The 21952-nt window shown below is 44.6% G+C and overlaps 1 protein-coding gene across 5 annotated transcripts in view; it reads right to left on the bottom strand.

Moving 5' to 3' along the window:
- PRKCZ (protein kinase C zeta) overlaps nucleotides 1-21952 on the bottom strand; it is a 285933-nt gene that overhangs the window by 27662 nt on the left and 236319 nt on the right. For all 5 annotated transcript variants that reach the window (XM_073585407.1, XM_073585406.1, XM_073585410.1 and 2 more), the window contains 2 exons: nucleotides 15267-15346; nucleotides 13906-13995 (listed from right to left, as the gene is read on the bottom strand). In XM_073585407.1, the coding sequence (XP_073441508.1) occupies nucleotides 13906-13995; nucleotides 15267-15346 (170 nt within the window). The remainder of the gene's footprint in view (nucleotides 1-13905; nucleotides 13996-15266; nucleotides 15347-21952) is intronic.

Below are 21952 nucleotides of genomic sequence, written 5' to 3' on the forward strand. Positions count from 1 at the left end.
ATCGGGAATCTCAGTAGATGAGTATGTAATAAGTCTCTAAGTCAAGGACATAACCCCCCTTGTAGTCCTATCCCCACAAACATACTCCAACACTAGGTCCCCCTGGATGTTGAGGAATTCGCCCCTGCTCTGAGCCTCATGCGCATGCTTCATCCTTGCATATTGAAATCCTCCGGAAGCCTTAAGACCAAACTCCGCTTGCAGCTGAGAAAAAGCTAGACATGGACCATAAAGCTCGACTTATCTCCTCATCTATGATAGGTGCCTCCAACCCATCCCTGTCCTCCTCTCCCAATTTGGGTAACCCAAGTCCCTCTAAAAATGCCACAGTTTCTTCCACCGATGCCCCCACCCGTGAGGAGTATAAATACGCATAAAAATCTGTAAAGACTCTTAAAATATCTGAGGTGTCTCACACCTTCGTGCCGTTTCCCGAAATCAGCGAATGCACACATGAGGTACTCCTCTGGGCAGACGCCACCAGCGACTACATGTGGCCCAATGTCTCCCCCTCCTGGTAATAAGCCAACTGCTGAAACTCCCTTTTCCTCTCCGCCCTTTCCAATAGAATCCTATTCATCAATCTGAGCTTCTTTTAACAGTTTCCCTACCTCTGGGGTGCCAAACATAACCATCTCATACTCCGCTTTCCTTAGACACTCTGCCGCTGCCCTCTCAGCCTGTTTTGCACGCCACTTACATCTACTAATATCTCTAAACAGCAAACCTCTCAGATACGCTTTCATAGCCTCGCATATGGTGGATATATCCGTAATTCCATCATTAAACTCAAAGAACTCCACTACCTCCCGTTGTATACTCTCTAAATCCACACTATGTAACCAGTTGGGGTGACTTTTCCACTCTCCCCTGCGCGCGGCTTGTGACCCCATTGGTCGTAGCGCTACCTCAAGTGGACTATGGTCCGAAAAAGCCCGTGGTAGGTACCTCACGTCTCCCACCATTGCATCCAACAACGCATTACCGAGAGCCATATCTATTCTAGACAGGGTATCGTGAGCTGGTGAATAGCAAGATTATCCCCTCTCGCCAACATGAGGCACTCTCCATAAATCAATCGTGCCGATTTCCCAAATATATGTACCAAACACAGTAATGACTCTCAGACCTATTCTGAGTGTTCTTAGTCTTGTCCCAAAAATAATCACATATGTTATCAAGGTCCCCAATAATTAAAACTGGCATCGTTCCCCCATGTCCAGCCAACTCCAACACTTCCATAATTTTCCTGCTGGAATAAGGAGGCGGAATGTACATAGCTGCCACACATATCAACACACCAAACAATTTATATATCACCACTACATATTGTCCATCCACATGCACCCCCACTTCCTCATACCGTGCCCCCGCAGAGACTAGTACCGACACTCCCCTGGAATACATGGAAAAGGTAGAATGATACACTTTTTGAATCCAGTTCCTACGTAACGCATCAATCTTCTCACGCACTAGATGTGTCTCAAGCAGGCATAGAGGCTCTCTGATCTCGAGCATACTGCAAAACCGCCGCCCGTCTGGTCTTGTCCGCCAGGCCTCTTACATTCCAGCTCAATATTTTAATACGGTCCCCCATCACACCACTCATCATTCATCATGATATCCACTGTTCCCAATACCAGCTGTCTAATCCCTCCCTGAAACTCCCCAATCCCCCCCTCTTCCCTTCCCCAAACTAAAACTTCTTCCACTCATCGAGAGCGGGGCTCCTCTGCCCAGTACACACACTTTCTCGTAATCGACTTAACCCTCCCGACACCATTAACCCCTTCCTGCCATCCGACGTACTATCCCGTCCACGGTACCCGGGCCCGTATGACCGGGGACGGGATAGTAAGTCGGCGCGATCAGCGGCGCCCACGTGGTGAGCGCCGCTGATCGCGGCCGGGTGTCAGCTGATTATCACAGCTGACACCCGGCACAATGTGTCAGGGGCGGTCACGGACCGCCCCCGACACGTTAACCCCTTGCACACCGCGATCAAACACGATCGCGGTGTACCGGGGGTTAAAGGGAAGCATCGGCAGTGAGGGGGCTCCCTCCGTGCTTCCCTGAGCCCCCCACGGCAGCGCAATGTGCAGCGCTGCTGCGGGGACTCCCTTCCTCCAGGCCCCCGAATCCAAGATGGCGACGGGGGCCTGCGGAAGCTGGCTTCCTCAGTGCCTGCAAAGCGCAGGCATGAGGAAGCCTTCTGCAGTGCCTGTGTCAGATCGCTGATCTGTCACAGTGATCTGTGATGTGACAGATCAGCGATCTGTCACAGGACAGTGATGTCCCACCTGGGACTATTTAATAAAGAAAAAAAAATAAATAAAAAAAAGTGTAAAAATAATTAAAAAAAAAAAAAATCGCCAAATAAAATTAGAAAAAAAAAAAAAAAAAATATTCCCCCAATAAATCCATTTTTTGGAAATAATAAAAAAACCAAAACAATAAAAGTACACATATTAGGTATCGCCGTGTCCGTAACGACCCGCCCTATAAAACTGTCCCATTAGTTAACCCCTTTAGCGAACCCCTTAAAAAATAAAAATAAAAAACGAAGCAAAAAATAATGATTTATTATCATACCGCCAAACAAAAAGTGTAATAACGCGCGATCAAAAAGACGCATATAAATAGCCATGGTACCGCTGAAAACGTCATCTTGTCCCGCAAAAAACGAGCCGCCACACAGCATCATCAGCGAAAAAATAAAAAAGTTATAGCTCGCTGAATAAAGCGATGCAAAAATAATTATTTTTTATATAAAATAGTTTTCATTGCATAAAACCGACAAAAACATAAAAAACGACCTAAATGAGGTATCGCTGTAACCGTACTGACCCGAAGAATAAAACCGCTTTATCAATTTTACCGCACGCGGAACGGTGTAAACGCACCCCCCCCCCCAAAAGAAATTCATGAAACGCTGGTTTTTGTTCATTCTGCGTCCCAAAAATCGGAATAAAAAGCGATCAAAAAATTTCACGTGCCCGAAAATGGTACCAATAAAAACGTCAACTTGTCCCGCAAAAAATAAGACCTCACATGACTCGGTGGGTCAAAATACGGAAAAATTATAGCTCTCAATATGTGGTGATGCAAAAACTATTTTTACAATAAAAAGCGTCTTTTAGCGTGCGACAGCCGCCAAACATAAAAACCGCCATAAATAGTAAATCAAACCCCCCGATATCACCCCCTTAGGTAGGGAAAAATAATAACATTAAAAAAAATGTATTTATTTCCATTTTTCCATTAGGGTTAGGGCTAGGGTTAGGGCTAGGGGTGTGTTGGGGTAGGGTTAGGGCTAGGGCTAGGGTTAGGGGCGTGTTGGGGTTCGGGTTGGAGTTAGAATTGGGGGTTTCCACTGTTTGGGCACATCAGGGGCTCTCCAAATGCAACATGGCGTCTGATCTCAATTCCAGCCAATTCTGAGTTGAAAAATTCAAATGGTGCTCCTTCCCTTCCAAGCTCTGCTATGCGCCCAAACAGTGTTTTACCCCCACATGTAGGGTATCAGCCTACTCAGGACAAATTGCAAAACAATTTTTGGGGTCCAATTTCTCCTGTTACCCTTAGGAAAATAAAAAATTGGGGGCAAAAATATCATTTTTGTGGAAAAAAATGATTTTTTTATTTTCACGTCCGAGTGTTATAAACTTCTGTGAAGCACTTGGGGGTTCAAAGTGCTCACCACACATCTAGATAAGTTCCGTGGGGGGTCTAGTGTCCAAAATGGGGTCACTTGTGGGGAGTTTCAATAGTTTAGGTACATCAGGGGCTCTCCAAACGCACATGACACCCGCAGACCATTCCATCAAAATCTGCATTCCAAAACGTCACTGCTTCCCTTCCGAGCCCCGACGTGTGTCCATACAGTAGTTTTCTCCCACATATGGGGTGTCAGCGTACTCAGGACAAATTGGACAACAACTTTTGGGGTCCAATTTCTCCTGTTACCCTTGGGAAAATGAAAAAATTGGGGACTAATTGATCATGTTTGTGGAAAAAATTCGATTTTTTTTATTTTCATGCCCTGGCATTATAAACTTCTGTGAAGCCCTTGGGGGTTCAAAGTGCTCACCTCACATCTAGATACGTTCCTTAGTGGGTCTAGTTTTCAAAATGGGGTCATTTGTGGAGGGTTTCCACTGTTTAGGTACATTAGGGGCTCTCCAAAGGCAACATGACACCCGCAGACCATTCCATCAAAGTCTGCATTCCAAAACGTCACTACTTCCTTTCCGAGCCCCGACGTGTGCCCATATAGTAGTTTTCTCCCACATATGGGGTATCAGCATACTCAGGACAAATTGGACAACAACTTTTGGGGTCCAATTTCTCCTGGTACCCTTGGGAAAATAAAAAAATGGTGATTAAAAGATCATGTTTGTGGAAAAAATACAAATTTTTTATTTTCACGCCCGGGTGTTATAAACTTCTGTGAAGCACTGGGGGGGTCAAAGTGCTCACCACAAATCTAGATAAGTTCCTTAGGGGGTCTAGTTTCCAAAATGGTGTCATTTGTGGGGGGGTTCCACTGTTTTGGTACATCAGGAGTTTTCCAAACGCGACATGGTGTCCGATCTCAATTCCAGCCCAAAACGTCAAATGGCGCTGCTTCCCTTCCGAGCTCTGCCATGCGCCCAAATAGTGGTTTACCCCCACATGTGGGGTATCAGCGTACTCAGGACAAATTGCACAATAACTTTTAGGGTCCTGTTACCCTTGGAAAAATAAGAATTGAGGGTGAAAAGATCATTTTTGTGGAAAAAATATGATTTTTTAATTGTATGGCTTTATGTTATAAACTTCTGTGAAGCCCATGGGGGTTCAAAGTTCTCACCACACATCTAGATAAGTTCCTTAGGGGGTCTAGTTTCCAAAATGGTGTCATTTGTGGGGGGTTTCCACTGTTTTGGTACATCAGGGGTTTTCCAAACGCGACATCGTGTCCGATCTCAATTCCAGCCAAAAACGTCAAATGGCGCTGCTTCCCTTCCGAGCTCTGTCATGCGCCCAAATAGTGGTTTACCCCCACATGTGTGGTATCAGCGTACTCAGGACAAATTGCACAATAACTTTTAGGGTCCTGTTACCCTTGGGAAAATAAAAATTGGGGTGAAAAGATCATTTTTGTGGAAAAAATATGATTTTTTAATTGTACCGCTGTACGTTATAAACTTCTGTAAAGCCCTTGTGGGTTCAAAGTTCTCACCACATATCTAGATAAGTTCCTTGGGGGGTCTAGTTTCCAAAATGGGGTCACTTGTAGGGGGTTTCCACTGTTTAGGTACATCAGGGACTCTCCAAACGTGACATGGCGTCCAATCTGAATTCCAGCCAATTTTGCATTGAAAAAGTCAAACGGCGCTCCTTCCATTCTGAGCTCTGCCATGCGCCGAAACAGTCGTTCCCCCCCACATATCAGGTATCTGCGTACTCAGGACAAATTGCACAATAACTTTTGCAGTTCAATTTCTCCTGTTACCCTTGGTAAAATAAAAAAAATTGAACCTGAAGTAAAAAAGTTAGATGTTCAATTTTTTTAAATATTCAAAAAAATTCCTGTGATGCACCTAAAGGGTTAATAAACTTCTTGAATGTGGTTTTGAGCACCTTAAGGGGTGCAGTTTTTAGAATGGTGTCACTTTTGGGTATTTTCTATCATATAGACCCCTCAAAGTGGCTTCAAATGTGATGTGGTCCTAAAAATAAAATGGTGTTGTAAAAATGAGAAATCGCTGGTCAACTTTTAACCCTTATAACTTCCTAACAAAAAAAAATTTTGGTTCCAAAATTGTGCTGATGTAAAGTAAACATGTGGGAAATGTTAGTTATCAAGTTTTTTGTGTGCCGTATCTCTGTGATTTAAGGGCATAAAAATTCAAAGTTGGAAAATCGCGAAATTTTCAAAATTTTCGCCAAATTTCCGTTTTTCTCACAAATAAACGCAAGTTATTTGAATGAATTTTTACCACTAACATGAAGTACAATATGTCACGAGAAAACAATGTCAGAATCACCGGGATCCATGGAAGCGTTCCAGAGTTATGACCTCATAAAGGTACAGTGGTCAGAATTGTAAAAATTGGCCCGGTCATGAACGTGCAAACCACCCTTGGGGGTGAAGGGGTTAAAACTTCAACTCTTTACACTGGTATAAAACATTTCAGAAGATTCAACTGGGTAGAAAACTTACAATACACTGCTGCAGCATTCCAATATAAATCCTCCTCCACTTTCCATATAATCTATCGCAGCATCATCAGACCGACCCTATAAATGGTCATACTAAACACATCCAAGTCTGGAAACAGCATCAACAAGGAACAGGTACATAGGAAACACTGTTCTCCTATTCCAGGCATGAGAAATAGCATGCATCCAGGTCACCACAGATGCTCAGTCTCCTTTGGCTTGTAATTTTTTAGCGTTAATGTCAATCCACTGGGTAGCGTCCTCTGGTGTCAGGAAAACCTGGACTCTTTCAAAGGCTACCACCCGCAACCTCACAGGGAACAGCATGGAGTATTGCACCCCCGGCTCCCTCAAGCCTCTGTCTCTTGACCCCAGTAAACTTCATTCTGTTTCTGAACCGCAGCAGAATAATCCAGATACATGGCAATCCTCTGTCCATCAACAGTTAGATTTTCCATTTCTCTGGCTGCTAGGGGTAGTATTTCACAACAGGAAAACTACAGTGATAATCTCCTGCTAATAAAACACTGATTTTTTTGAACCTACAAGCAACCCAGTTTGTGACACATCGCTGGAATCAGCTTCTCTACACCTACAACATGCTGCTCTCAGATTTAGTAGCAAAAACCTATTGAGAGTTTCCCTTTAATAAGTTTGGTGTGTTTTAATAATGTCTCTGGGTATAAAGACCAGCTTATGTATTGCCGGCCTTTAGAAAATTTGCCCCAATGTTTCCTAACATTTTTTATACCATCAATAGCCAGTAACCATTAAAAGGGGCTGCTTATTTATAATGAATAGTTGTGACGCTACAAGGTCCCATAAATAGGGAACATCAGTCAGCTTAGTCTATTTTTAATGTTTTCTACATGACATCTAATGAGCAGAAGGGATATCTCAATCATGTAATCGGTTCATGCGATGAAAGGCGATTTGGTTTTGTACTATGAGCTGCTGTGTTTAGATAGACATTGACCAGAATGAGACCATACACATAGAATGAGTGATTCATCAGCTGTCACTATACAGTCCTTGGCCACTTTTCGGCAATTATTTGCCTTCTTTTACAAGGTCCCGTTACAATATAGTTGGTTAAGGTTGTAGAATATCATGGACATTCTGGAGAGTACAACCTAGACACCCACACGCTCTCTGACTCTATTCTACCACTGGCATCCAAATCCTCACTCCACAACAAACAGTGCCACTGCTTTCTACAATGCCACTCTTTCATCAGCTATTGACACGGTCACCCCTCGTGTTCATGGCAGAGTGCTATATATCAATAGACAACCCCTGGCACAATAACATCACTAAAAAGCTCCAGCAAGTGTCTAGGGTTGCAGAGCGACGTTGGAATTAAACAAATTTGCAAGATTTCAGTGCATTCAAACAAGCAACACTCGCTTTCAAACCTGCCCTCACCACTGCTAAACAGGCCTACTTCACAACCCTCGTATCTTCCCTATCCTACAACCCCAAACAGTTAAAAGTTTTGAATAACTCCCTCCACTGCACCCTCCAACCTCCCTCATCTCTGCTGAGGACTTTGCCACACACTTCAAAAATAAGATCGACTAAACTAGGCACGTCTTCATTGTTCAACAACCACAACCCCTTTGTATACTAGACCAATGCCCAAACCCCATAACCTCACTCTCCAACATCACTGAAGGGGAGCTTAATTGTTTCCTCTCCAAATCACACCTCACCACTTGTGCACTCAACCCCATCCCACCTCCTCCCCAACCTCACCACCACTCTTATCCCATCCCTAACTCACCTCTTCAACCTATCACTAACTTCTGGTACCTTCCCTTCCGCTTTCAAACATGCCACAATCACACCCATCCTTAAAAAGCCAACCCTCGACCCAACCGCTATGTCCAGCTATCGCCCAATATCGCTGCTCTAATTCACTTCCAAACTCCTGGAGCAGCGCATCCACGTTGAACTTTCCACCCACCCTTCATTTAACTTGCTCTTTGACAATCTACAATCTGGTTTCCGTCCCCATCACTCCACTGAGACAGCCCTGACCAAAATTACTAACGATCTACTTACAGCCAAAGCCAATAGACAATACTCCATACTCCTCCTTCTAGACATGTCCTCTGCTTTTGACACAGTTAAATATTGCCTCCTATTACAGATCCTTTCCTACTTTGGCATCAAAGACCTCTCCCTATCCTGGATCTCCATATACCTTTCCAACCACAATTCCAGCATCTCCAATTCCCACACTACCCCCTCATCCCACCCTCTCTCTGTTGGAGTCCCCCAAGGATCTATTCTAGGACACCAACAACTCTTCTCAATCTATACACTTGGCCTGGGACAACGCATAAAGTCCCATGGATTCCAGTACCACTTTTATGCTGATGACACTCAGACCCACCTCTCTGGCCCAGATGTTACCTCTCTGCTGTCTAGAATCTTGGAGTGTCTATCAGCCATATCTTCCTCCTCCTCTCGCTTCCTCAAACTCAATGTGGACAAATCTGAACTCATCATCTTTCTTCCATCTCACAGATCTTCCCTACCTGATCTATCTATAACAATTAACGACATCACGCTTTCCCCCTTACCGGAAGTCCACTGCCTTGGAGTTTTCCTTGTCTCTACCCTGTCCTTCAAACCGCACATCCAAGCTCTTTCCACTTCCTGTCGCCTCCAGCTGAAAAATATTTCCGTCCTTTCCTCAATCAACAAAAATGCTTGTGCATGCCCTCATCTCCCGCCTCAACTACTGCAACATCCTTTCTGTGGCCTCCCTGCTAACACCCTCGCACCTCCAGGTTCTCTGGTTTCCTACAACATTCCAAAGACATACTGACAGGGAATGTAGATTGTGAGCTCCATTGGGGACAGTGATAATGTCTGTAAAGTGCTGTGGAATTAATGGCGTTGTATAAGGGAGTAAAATAAATTTGGATATTGTGGGCACTCATTGGGATGGTCAAGCTTGCGTAGGCACAGAAGGAGGACAAAACCCAACATTTTTTCATACATTTCCAGGAGGAATAAAAAAGGAATGTAAGTTGTTATAACATTGCTGCTTTATGGCAATGCAGGGCCTCAGTAAAGATAAAGGTTTTGATAGTAGCCTTGTGAGCTAGATAAATCTATTGTTTGTAGCCCCCTACAATTTAGAGCAATATTCCCAGAAAGGCTTATAATATATATTTAATCATCATTAAGCAGACAGCAAAACTCTTCACTCAGCTGACAGCTCCCCAGACTCACAATATGCCCCCGGGTGCCGATCAGGCTCCCGCACACCCAGATCATTCAATACGTTATTAACAGTGAAGCACAATCCATGTGTGTGAAGGTAAAATGTGGCAGAATTTTTCCCATAGATCCTGAGCTGCTGGGCGCTGACCGCGGTTACCCTCTCAGTGCCATCTGTCAATGCAGGCAGAATTTTAATAGACTCCGAAACATTGCTGAAAAAAGGGAAGGAAAAACTTAAGAAAAATAAAAAAGAGAGAGAACACTCCCGGGCTGATCCTTTCTACACATCTCTAGAGATTTAAATAAGCCTGTTATCAAGCAAAATAATAAAAGCCGGAGCCCTGGCACCAAGAGAGAGCACTGGGGGGAGCAGACCAAAAGAAGACAAATCCTTCTACTGGTCGCAGTGTTGTGCGGCTGCTATTTAGCTGTGATCAGACAACATTTCTGCCTTTCATCTGTGACTGCAGCCAGGCGCTGTGGTGGAAATGATCTCAGTCTAGCGGGGCATCCTTGCTCATACAAATAAATAGCAGCAGCAGAACAAATAGATGTGTAATGAGATGTCTGTTTCCTTGCAGAAATCCCAGCACATGTCGGTTTACAGGAAAGAAGTGACCTTTAGCACAGGGGATATTAACCATACAGTTCACTCATCTACTGCCAAGGTACAGGGGGACCATACTAAAAAGGAAAAATAAGGGTGGACAGGAGGGGGGGAGATGATGATAACTGCACACATTACAGGGTTAATAACCCTTGTACAACCCGAGCATAACAGGAAAGCAGTAAAAGTGTGAGACATAACCTGGAAACTCAGCCAGGTATGCAAAAACAACACCAACCTTTGGTACATTCACTCCGCCAGCCAAACCTCCATGTCTAAAAATAAAAAAAGAAGCCCGAAGCCCTGCAAGATAACCGGGGTATTAGAGCAGGAAAAATCCACTGGATTCCAGGTAATCAATAAGCAGTGTCTCATTATAGTCAATGTGGTCTACTGTTCACATTCTTTATGTCAGGAAGTCAGCGACTTCCATTATTTCATTTGTTCTTGTGACCAAAGAGAACAATGGAAATAACCAAAAAAGCAGAGCTGGTGCTAAACTTTGCTTCACCAGACTGAGAAAAATTGATCAGGGACAATAGGAGAACCCAATACTAGCACCCCTCTAACATTGGTCTAATGGATGAACCACACGGAAGACTAATTTGTATGACTTCTGATTTTGGTTGCTTTCCCCAATTAGCTTTCAGCAAGGAATTCAGCTGAAAACATTCCTATATTTCAGTAATTAACTACAGAGACAGAAACAAGTTATTAGCTATCCTGCTTGTGGCCACTAGATGGCATATTGCTACTGCAAAATAAAGCAGCTGCGGCCGTCTTTAGCTCAGCTACCCTAGACACCTGCGCTAAATATGCCCCAAAATAGATGAAAGAGGCAATTCATCAATGCATTACAGCAGTATTTGTAACTACATTGAAATAATTACATTCTCCACTTTGAGGACACACAACATTTTTCTGTTTGCCTGGAAAAGAGGGAATCTTCTTCCTGTTACATAAACAGTCCCCTACGTTTCATCCCAGAAGAGTGGTGGTGATCAGTATTCCTCCACAGTCACGTTCTGTACTGAGAGATTTGCATTCTCAAATCTTACTCCTGCATTAGCCTCAATAGAAAAAAATGACGTTGCCAATCCAGGACCACTGTACAGGCTTCTGCTGCCTGCAGAGTTTCCTGTTGAGATCTATGGCATCTTGTTCTGCATTGCATCCCATCTCTACCCTCCAAATCAGCACAACACCGACCCCTTCCTTTAATACGACCATTAACAATCCTATTCTATAGAGATTTAAGCCCCCCCCCATATATATTAGATAGTCGTGCCATCAACCAAATACCGGTTCGACCGACTGTTCAACCAGCAGCTCTCTCACCCGAATCTCTTATACAGGAGCGCTCACTATTGTCTATGAGAGCCGCAGTCAGACCTCTCTGGCATCATCTAATCAATTAGAGAAAAAAGGATCAGCAGTCTGAAATCAGACATGGCGGATCCTTATCTCCATCGGGGCCCCAATAAACTTCAGATTGTAGCCCATACCTGTCCATAGGGGGGCCCTTACGCTTCACCATGGAGCGATGACACATCTGGGTGACTATAATCCAAAAAGAATTCTATCTATGACCAACTGTAGCACATGACTTCAGTATTAGCTATTAACAGACACCATCTGCAGACAGATCTGTCAACACAGAGCAGGATGTCTCTGGTCAGCCAATACTCAGCCAAAAATAATCTTTTGCTAACTTTATTAGTGTCTAAAATGGACAGGAAAAAAAAAGAGAAAACTAATTTATTTTAAAAAAAAAAAAAAGACAATAAAAAAATATTATTTCTGAGTTTATTATCGCATGGAAATTATGTAGAGCAATAAGGCTATGTGCACACGTTGCGGATTCTGCTGCGTTTCCGCAGCGGTTTTGGCCCTGCGGAAACGCAGCAGTTCCGCAGACATGGTACAGTACCATGTAACCCTATGGCTTTTCAAAACCGCTGTGCTCACGCTGCAGTTTTTTCCGCGCGATTTTGCTGCGATTTACAAACCGCAGCATGTCAATTGTTTGGGCGGTTTCCGCAGCGGTTTCACACCTTGAACATAGTAGAGGTGTGAAACCGCAAGAAAACCGCAGGTCACTTTACCTGCGGATCCGCGCGGAAAAACCCGCAGGTGAACCTGCAACGTGTGCACATAGCCTAACACTGTTCTCCAGATTAGAAAGTAATGAAGTATCAATCATCAACTCTAGAGCAACTTCTATTAATACATAGGTCACAGCTGCCATCTACTGGGCATTAAGGGAATGACAGTCTCAGGATATATGCATAATTATTTCACGAATGGCCAATTTTTAGGGCGCAGATGGCCATATAAATCGGACCACAATGCCGGTTGCGGCTCTCCCGACCCAAGGGTGACGGCTTAATATATTTCTATGCAGCTGTCATGCTCAAGTCCGATCTCTGTCAGATTTATACGGCCAGCTGACTTTTTCCTTATGGTGTCTGTCATGTTTGTTGTGGTCCAAATTCAAGTATACTCATTGATCAGTTTTGTTTTTTTTTTTAACAGATTTTTCTTGCTGCAAAAAAAAAAAAAAGTCTAAAAATTGTAAGGCTATGTGCACACGATGTGGATTTGTTGCGGGTCCCCAGCAGTTTTTCCTGCACGGAATTACAGCAAAAACACAAAGTATTCCTAAAGCAAGGTTAATCAATGAGAATCCTGAATTGTGCACATGATGTGGAAAATTCCATCCTGATTTGCAGTGTTTTATTTTCTGCAGCATGTCAATTCTTTTTGTGGATCTGCAGCATTTTTCACCCATTGACGTCCATTGAGTCAGTCAAATCTGTAGTAAAAATGCAGATGTAAAAAGGTTTGCGGATTTAGTGCAAAAAACGCAGCAGATTTGTTAAAAGGACATGATGTCAGAACGAGGAAGAGTTTGTGGGCGGAGAATCTAGAATAGAGCCTTATGTTGGTTGAAGCACATCAACAATGCAGGTTGGACTTGAAAATTAATTTTTTTTCAAAAATAATATCTCTTTAGCTAACAAATCCGCACACAATTCCACATTCAAGTCCGCATAAAAAACGCATGAAATCCACACAAAAAACGCATGGAATTTCCATTGCGTTTTCTGCAAAGAGTTAGAGAAACCGCGCAGAAACTTGTGTAAGCAAATCCGCAACGTGTGCACATAGCCTAAAAGACCCGTGGTTTTTGGAGTCATTTTGATATGACTTTTGACAAATTTTAAATTCTAATATGGGAAGTATCAGTATGTGATCTATTTACACATTTCTGCTACAAAAACACTGCTTAACAGTGCATTTTGCCACGATTTAAACGCAAAGAATTTACTACATTTTTTTTTAAACACATTAAAATCACGCCAAGTGACGAATACTTTAGGCGCATGTTCTCATTTAAACAACTGGGATGCTTGTTGCAAGCAGATTTGAAGGGTTTCTCATTGTAAATTTTGATACAGAATCAACTCTGTGTGAACCTACCCTCCTCCATTGAATACATTTTTTCTCATATTTTTTTTTTTTTAAAGTACCCCTTTGTAGGAAATATGGCATCTCATGTGTTAAAAAAAATAAATAAATAAACCCTGGACAGGTTTACACAATGTAGGGTTGATTTGGTGAGTGTAAAGGCACATAAAATAGCTATGAAATGGTTCATTTCCTAAAATCATGCTGTACTAGAAAAGCATGGATTAAAAAAATAAAATCATTAACTGAAAAATCACCCCCTCTCGATAATTCTAAATGTATAATATATTTTACCATGATCCGATACTGAGAAAAAAAAAATAAAAATTATTGAATCAGTTCTTCTATTTCCTGTTTTGGACAATGACATTTTTTTGGCTTACCATATCCCAGTCTATGCTGCGAAAAAACGTATGCGACTTAATATCAGTGAAGCCTGTCTGAAGTTGGCATCCAAGTCTGTCTTTGGGATCCTATAAAATAAAAAAGGAAATTTCATGACATAAATAAACAGATGATTCTAAAATAAATACCAGTATAATTTGTTTAATGTTGAGTGTCAAAAAAATGGTTTGTGTCCATCACTTTGTATCTTATTTCTGAAGGAAAACAAAATTTTAATAAGTGACTCTCAGGCTATGTGCCCACGTAGCGATTTTTAAGCGTTTTTTGCCACGATTTTCGGCGCGAAAACGTTTAAAAATCTTGTACAGAACGCCCCCATGCATTCCTATGGCATTCCGCACATGCTGTGCTAATGCTGCGCTTTTTTCTGCGGCGGAATCGCATCGCGGAAAAAATCGCAGCATGCTCATTCTTTTGTGCGGAATCACAAAGAATTGCAGCGATTCCGCACCCATAGGAATGCATGAGAATCGCTTACTTCCCGCATGTGGCTATGCCCACCATGCGGGAAGTGAAGCGTCTCATGTGCGGTTGGTACCCACGGTGTGGAGGAGAGGAGACTGTCCTCCAGGCCCTGGGTACCATACCCCTGTAAAAAAAAAAAAAAAAAAAAAAAAAAAAAAAAAATCGGGGTATATTTACCTTCCGGCGTCCCGCGCTGCATTCCCGGCCACAGCGTTCCCAGTAATGCCTTGCGGCACGGCCCTGTGATGACGTGGTCTCGCGAGATCGCTATAGCAAAGCGAGACTACGTCATCACAGGTCTCGCAAGGCATTACTGGGAACGCTGTGGCCCAGGATGGCAGCACGGGACGCCGGAAGGTAAATATACCCCGATTTTTTTATTTTTTTTAGCATTTTAACATTCTATCTTTTACTATTGAGGCCGCATAGGCGGCCTCAATAGTAAAAACCTGGTCACACTTGTCGAACACTATGTTTGACGAGTGTGACCAACCTGTCAATCACTTTCCAAGCGATGCTTCAAATCGCTTGGAAAGTGCTTGAATATCGCACGCGAAAATCACGGCAAAATCGCTAACATAATCGCAGTGAAATCGCGCGGAAAAAAACGCGCGATTTCTGGGAAGGAGTCCGGTTTTTAGTGTCCAGAATAAAACGCTACGTAGGCCCATAGCCTCAAAGTTTGTGCTACGAAGAAACCCGTTTAGTGGCTGCGCTGCTGGCACATTTGCATTGTGGTTTGTCCTGATAAAATCATTTGTCCGACTTCAAAACGCGTCGGTAAATAAAGCTCACCCTTCCTAACCCAGAGCATGAAGACCTGTTATTTCCAGCAGCACAGCCATTAATCGATAAATGATTTTCCTCTGCTTACCTTATTTAAAAATCCTTTCAGGACATGGGAAGCTTTCACAGACAGGAATCTTGGAATCCTTATGGGCTTCTCTAGGATAACTGGTCAGATAAATGAATAATTAGTTTTATTCTATAAAGAACAAGGGTAAAATACTAAGGAATATTCATCATTTACCTAAGTTTCCGAAGGAGAAAGACTGGAGAAAGGCAAAGCGCAAAATAGGGACTTATCTGGGTAACAATTGCATAATTGTGCTCACCTGGTCGGGTTGTGTGCACACAACCACTGATAACGCATGAGGCTGCTACAGACCCCACAAGGAGATGAAAGCGTAGGAAGTCCAGAAACAAATGGGTTAATTCTGCGCTGCCGGTGAGAGGTTAAAGGATGCCAATCCGAGTATAAGTGGTTTAATCATCAACCTGTTTTGAGGTATACAACTTCAGTTGTAGGTGTCCTGAGGAAGAAGTTGTGTACTTCGAAAGGTGCTGACGAGTAAACCACTTAATCCTTTATCCTTTCTATATGGCAGAGCAGAATTAACTCATTTGTTTCTCCACTACCTACACTTTCATTACATAAGTAGTAGTCCCTACTTCTGGTGTATTGTCCTTTTACATACAGCAACTTTTACAATAGACCTGCTGAGTGGGGCAGGCTCCTTCAGGTGTGATGCCAGCGATTTGCTGAACATTTCACCAATTAGATATTTTTCAACTTTTACTCCTATTGTATCTGTACATGAGTTATATCTACAGCTGTGTCCCCCTCCTCCCAGTCTTCCACTTACTGCAAAAACCACCATGGTTACTTACCGGTAGCCGTTTTTTCCGGAACCCATGACAACACCACCTGAGAGAGGGATCCGCCCCGCCAGGACAGGAAACTACAGAAATATAAGGGGCGGCACCTCTCCCCCGCTTCAGTTGGTTACAGAGCATTGAGAGGACGTCCCGGTTACTTACATGTTTATCCAACACCACATCACACAAATACACCCTGTTAACGTGCACACCCATACAGTGAAAAGGGGGGGGAATATACGGGTGCTGTCATGGGTTCTGGAAAAACCGGCTACCGGTAAGTAACCATGGTGGTTTTCCCTTCAACCATGACAGCACCACCTGAGAGATTTTTGGAGACTTCGAACACCTTAGGGAGGGACCACCACTTGCATCACCCTTCTACCAAAGGTTAAGTCAGCAGAGGAGGATAGATTTAATCTATAGTGTTTAAAAAAGGTTGAGGGTGAGGCCCAGGTAGCGGCCTTACAAATCTGTTCAATTGATACCTCTGCTTTTTCAGCCCAGGAGGTCGCCACGGCTCTGGTGGAATGAGCCTTGATGCCGTCAGGAATCGGAACACCACTAGCTGAGTAGGCTAAACTAATGGCCTCCCTAATCAATCTGGCAATAGACCCTTTCGATACTCCGTAACCCTTCCTGGCACCCTGGAAGGCTACAAATAGGGACTGGGACCTCCTCCACTGGCTAGTTACTGATATATACTCTAAGAGGGCTCTTTTAACGTCTAGATTATGGAATTTCTCCTCTCCTGGGTTTTTTGGATTGTCACAGAAGGAGGGGAGGACAATTTCCTGGCTTCGGTGAAAATCTGATACAACTTTCGGTAAATAAGCAGGGTCTGTTTTTAGGACAACCCTGTCCTGGTACACCTGGGTATAAGGTGGGTTAACCGAGAGAGCCTGCAAGTCACTTACTCTACGTGCCGATGTAAGGGCCACTAAAATAATGTTTTTTAGGGTAAGATATTTTACTGGTAGTTGTTGCACTGGTTCAAATGGTTCCTTCGTGAGAGATTCTAACACAAGGTTTAAATCCCAGGGAGCTATTTTTGGCAAAGGGATTGGTCTAGACCTCTGGCAAGATTTAATGAATCTAGCTACCCATCTGTTTGCTGCTATATTGCAGTTATATAGAGCGCCTAGTGCTGAAACTTGTTCTTTGAGTGTATTTACCAATAGGCCTAGCTGTAGTCCTGCCTGTAAGAACTCTAAGATGGCCTTGATCAAGGGTTCTTGGTCCAACGGTCTTCCTAGGAACTGCAGAAACTTATTCCATGTCCTACCGTATATATTAGTTGTTACTGGCTTTCTACTTTTCATCAGTGTAGCCACCAACCCAGGGGAGAACCCTCTATTTTTTAAAAGTGACCTCTCAAATTCCACGCCGTCAGATGGAACCCCTTGACTTGCGTGTGGAATACCGGACCCTGAGCTAGCAGGTCTGGAATCTCTGGCTGCACCCCATGGATCTGAGAGGGACATCATCTGTAGTAGTGAGAACCAGGGCCTTTTTTGGCCAAAACGGGGCTATTAAGATCACTCTGGCCTGATCCTCTCTTATTTTCTTCACCACTGCTCGGATTAGAGCTACCGGAGAAAATAATAATCTTTATTTTTATATAGCGCTAACATATTCCGCAGTGCTTTACAGTTTGCACACATCATCACTTTCCTCGATGGGGCTCACAATCTAAATTCCCTATCAGTATATCTTTGGATTGTGGGAGGAAACCGGAGTGCCCGGAGGAAACCCACGCAAACACGGGGAGAACATACAAACTCCTTGCAGATGTTGTCCTTGGTGGGATTCGAACCCAGGACTCCAGCGCTGGGTCCTGAGCCACCGTGCTGCCCCTAAGGCATAACATAAGGAGGGAAGGCATAACCCAGTTTGAAATTCCACGGAATTTGTAATGCGTCCACTGCCCATGGGTCTTCTTTTGGGTTCAATGAAAAGAATCTTTTTACCTGCCTGTTGCTTTTGTTTGCAAAGAGGTCTAAGGCTGAGTGCAGACGGAGTTTTGAGCCCTGCGGATTTTTCCGTGCAGAATGGAAGAAAACCGCAGGTCAAATGACCTGCATTTTTTCCTGCGGATTTCTTCCATTTTTCACGCAGTTTTCATGCGGTTTTTGTGCGGTTTTCCATTGCGGTTTTCCCCCTGCGGATTTGGTGACAGGGGAGATAGAAAACCGCACAAAAGAAGTAACATGCTGCGGATTTTGTACCGCAGGAAAACCGCGCGGAAAAATCCGCAGCGTCTGCACAGCGGTTTTTTTTTCCCATTCATTTTAAAGGTACTGTACATCACAATGCGGATATGCAACGTTTCTGCGCGGTAAAATCCGCTGCGGAAACGCTGCAAATCTGCATCGTGTGCACATGGCCTAATACTGGCTCTCCCCAGAGTTGTACTATCTTCTGGAACACTAAGTGACTTAGGGCCCATTCTCCCTGCCTCAATGTGTTGCGGCTTAGGAAATCGGCTTGTATGTTCTCCACCCCTCTGATGAGTAAGGCCATTAGAGAGTGTAGGTGTCTTTCTGCTCTGCGAAAGATTTTGTTGGTTTCGCTCATTAGGGAGTGTAACCTTGTCCCTCCCTGGTGGTTGATATAAGCCACTGTCACTTTTTGTTCGACATGATCCGGATATTGCGGCCTTCTAGACTGTGGATGAATATCCTTAGGGCGTTGTTTACGGCCCTTAATTCGCTTAGGTTGGAGGATGCGTTTTGTTCTTAGTGTCCCCTGGGCTGCCCGTCCCCTCAGGTGTGCTCCCCACCCCGAGGAACTTGTGTCTGTCAGAATCACATCGGATACTGGCCTGTGCCATAATGTCCCTGCTACTAGGTTTGTTCTGACTAGCCACCATCTGAGAGAGTTTTTGACTTTTAAGGAAAGTTCCAGCCTTCCTTCTAAGCGCCCTTTTAGCAATTTCTGTGCTGATAGGATCTCTGCTTGCAGTTGACGGGTATCAAATTGTGCCCATCTGACCGCTGGAATACAGGCTGTCAGTGTGCCTAGTAAGGACATCTCCCCTCTCAGGGTTGTGTGAGGTTGGTCTATTGCTGCCAGGGTCATATTCCTCACCTTTTCCACCTTGGCCTCTGGTAAAAGACACTTTTGCTGTTCCGAGTCCAAGATGAATCCTAAAAACATTTGCCTTTTAAGGGGTTGTAGCCTTGACTTTTTGACATTCACCATCCAGCCCAGTCTCTGTAGGGTATTTGTTACCCTTTCCACCTGTTCTGTGCAGTGACGTTCCGAGTTGCCCACAATTACAAAATCGTCTAAGTAGGGTATTATAATTGTGTTGTGGATTCGGAGGAAGGCTGTCATCTCTGCTACTACCTTCGTGAATACCCTCGGGGCTATGGATATGCCGAATGGAAGGGCTCTGAACTGAAAATGTCTGAGGCTGCCCTGGATGTAGAGAGCTACCCTTAAGTATTTTTGGTACTCTGGATGGATCGGGATGTGGTAGTAGGCATCCTTTAAGTCGACTACGGCCATAAAACAATTGTGGTGTAACAGTTTTATGGCCGAAGTCACTGACTCCATTTTGAAGGTCTGGTTTTCTATCCATTGGTTGAGGCCTCTGAGGTTTATAATCATCCTGAATGAATGATCCGTTTTTTTTATTAGGAAGAGGGGCGAGTAGAAACCCCTTCTTTCCTGTTCGCTTGGAACCTCGATCAGAATGTGTTTGTCCAGCAAACTTAGGATCTCTGCCTCTAGTGCCAACTGCTCTTCTAACCCTTTCCTGACGGGGGTCACCACAAACGATGCTCTCGGCCGTTGAAAAAAAAGGAAATTTTAGGCCATTTTTTATGATGTTTAAAATCCAAGTGTTGGAAGATATATTTTCCCAGGCCTGATAAAAGAGCATCAGTCTCCCCCCTACAGGGATACCGGCGTCATTGTGGGAAGTTCTTTGCGGATGAAGCGGCTCCCCCAAACATGAATCCAGACTCTTTCTTTCTTTTGTCCTCCCATCTTTTCCGATCCCCCGGAGGACGGCCCTTATTGAATTTTCCCCTCCGAAAGGGCTGTCTTCTTTGATCTCCCGTAAATCTGGGGAAGCCCTTTTTCCTGTCCCCTGCTTTTTTTTCCAGGATGTCGCCTAAATTTTTCCCAAAAAGAAATTGTCCATCACATGGAAGAGAGCATAATTTAGCTTTTGATTGTAGGTCTCCAGGACAGCCTTAAAGCCATAATACACGCCTTGCGGCGTTTGATAACCCCCACTGCCCTCGCCGTCAATCTCATGGAATCGGCAGAGGTGTCGGCCAAAAAGGCGGCTGCACCATGTAGAAGATACATTTCTCCCAAAACTTTTTCCCTTGACCCCTTGGATGCGAGTTTTTCTTCTAGCTGCTGTAACCAGATCATTAAGGAGCGGGCTGTGCAGGTGCCGGCTATTGCTGGTTTCAGTCCCCCTGCCGCTGCTTCCCATGCATGTCTTAGGTAGGAGTCTGCTTTTTTATCTAGTGGATCTCTCAGCACTCGTGAGTCTTCTAGGGGCAGGGTCGACCTTTTAGATGATCTGGATACTGCTGCATCAATTTTTGGGACCTTGTCCCATATTTCTGCATCTTTAGGCTCAAGGGGATATCTCCTTTTTGAGGAGGAGGGAAGGCTACCTGATCTTTCAGATTTCTTCCACTCTTTTTCAATGAGCGCCTGAATTTTCTCATTAACCGGAAAGGTGCGCTTTTTCCTTTCCTGTAACCCCTCAAACATTATGTCTTCTAGGGACTTAGTTGCTTTCTCCTCCTGTATGCCCATGGTTGTCCTAATGGCCTTAAGGAGAGCGTCTGTATCCTCTACCAGAAAACACTGTCTGCCCCCCGTATCACTATCCGAGGAGGACGAGGACCTGTGTTCGACCTGATATTCAGACGAAGAGTCTGACGAAGAAGTTGGGGAGTCTCTCCTACTTTTTTTCTTTTTCTTTAATAGTATATTAAGTGAGCCTTCTACCTCGGACCTTATGACTGATCTGAGGTTAGTTGCCAGGCTCGGCACCTCCTCCGCCATAGTCCGCTGGATACAGCTGGCGCAAAAGTCCTTTTGCCAATCTTTTGCTAGGGGGCTCTGGCATATAGCACACTTTCTATTATTCCTTTTGCTCCCTGCTTTTTTGCCTTTTCCCTAAGGAAAAAAGTAACACACAAGAAGAACCCTATTAATATTGGTCTAACATTCTCGAAGATCACTCACCACCCACAAAGTCGGGTACCGGACTCGAAGGCTGTGTTGGAGCATGCGGTCTGCGCTCTCTCGACCTCGAGGAATCCCTCAATCTGTGGATTGGGCGGCTGCTGCTCTTGCTGCTTGAACGGCTCCGATGTTCACGTGCAGAGGTCTGCGACGGGGGCAGGGACGGTGGAGACTGTGAACGCTCCTGCTGTGACCCCATTGTAACACCTGGCCGTCCTGCTCCTTGCCCTCCTTCTTGTAGGTGTATCCGGTGAGTGGTCGGTACCCCTCCTCCCTGCGACCGCTGGCCGCTCTTCTTACTGCGGTCGGCGCCGCACCAGGCGTCATGTTGCCGTCGCGTCTGTGACGTCAGCCGGCACACTCCCAGGGTGCATTGCGCCGCTGACGTCAGACGCCGGAAGCCGCCCCGGCTTCCTCTGTCGTCCCAGGGAGAAGGATCGGGCGCGCGTAGGGGGAGGGAGGCACGGAGGAGAGCCCCGCTGCGGAGGCCGCCATACCGCGCCCGCACGAACCCGGGGCCTGCAGGAGGAACCCCGGGGACTGCGCTTCCAGGCCACCGACGGCCCTGGGTCCATTTTCCATGACAGACACCGCCACTGTCAGACTGGGATCCCTTCCAGGACAGGAACCCAACTGAAGCGGGGTTGAGGTGCCACCCCTTATATTTCAGTAGGTTCC

The sequence above is a fragment of the Dendrobates tinctorius genome, unplaced genomic scaffold (assembly GCF_039654945.1).
Source record: "Dendrobates tinctorius isolate UK_male_01 unplaced genomic scaffold, ASM3965494v1 ptg000086l, whole genome shotgun sequence".
Taxonomy (NCBI): Eukaryota; Metazoa; Chordata; class Amphibia; order Anura; family Dendrobatidae; genus Dendrobates; species Dendrobates tinctorius.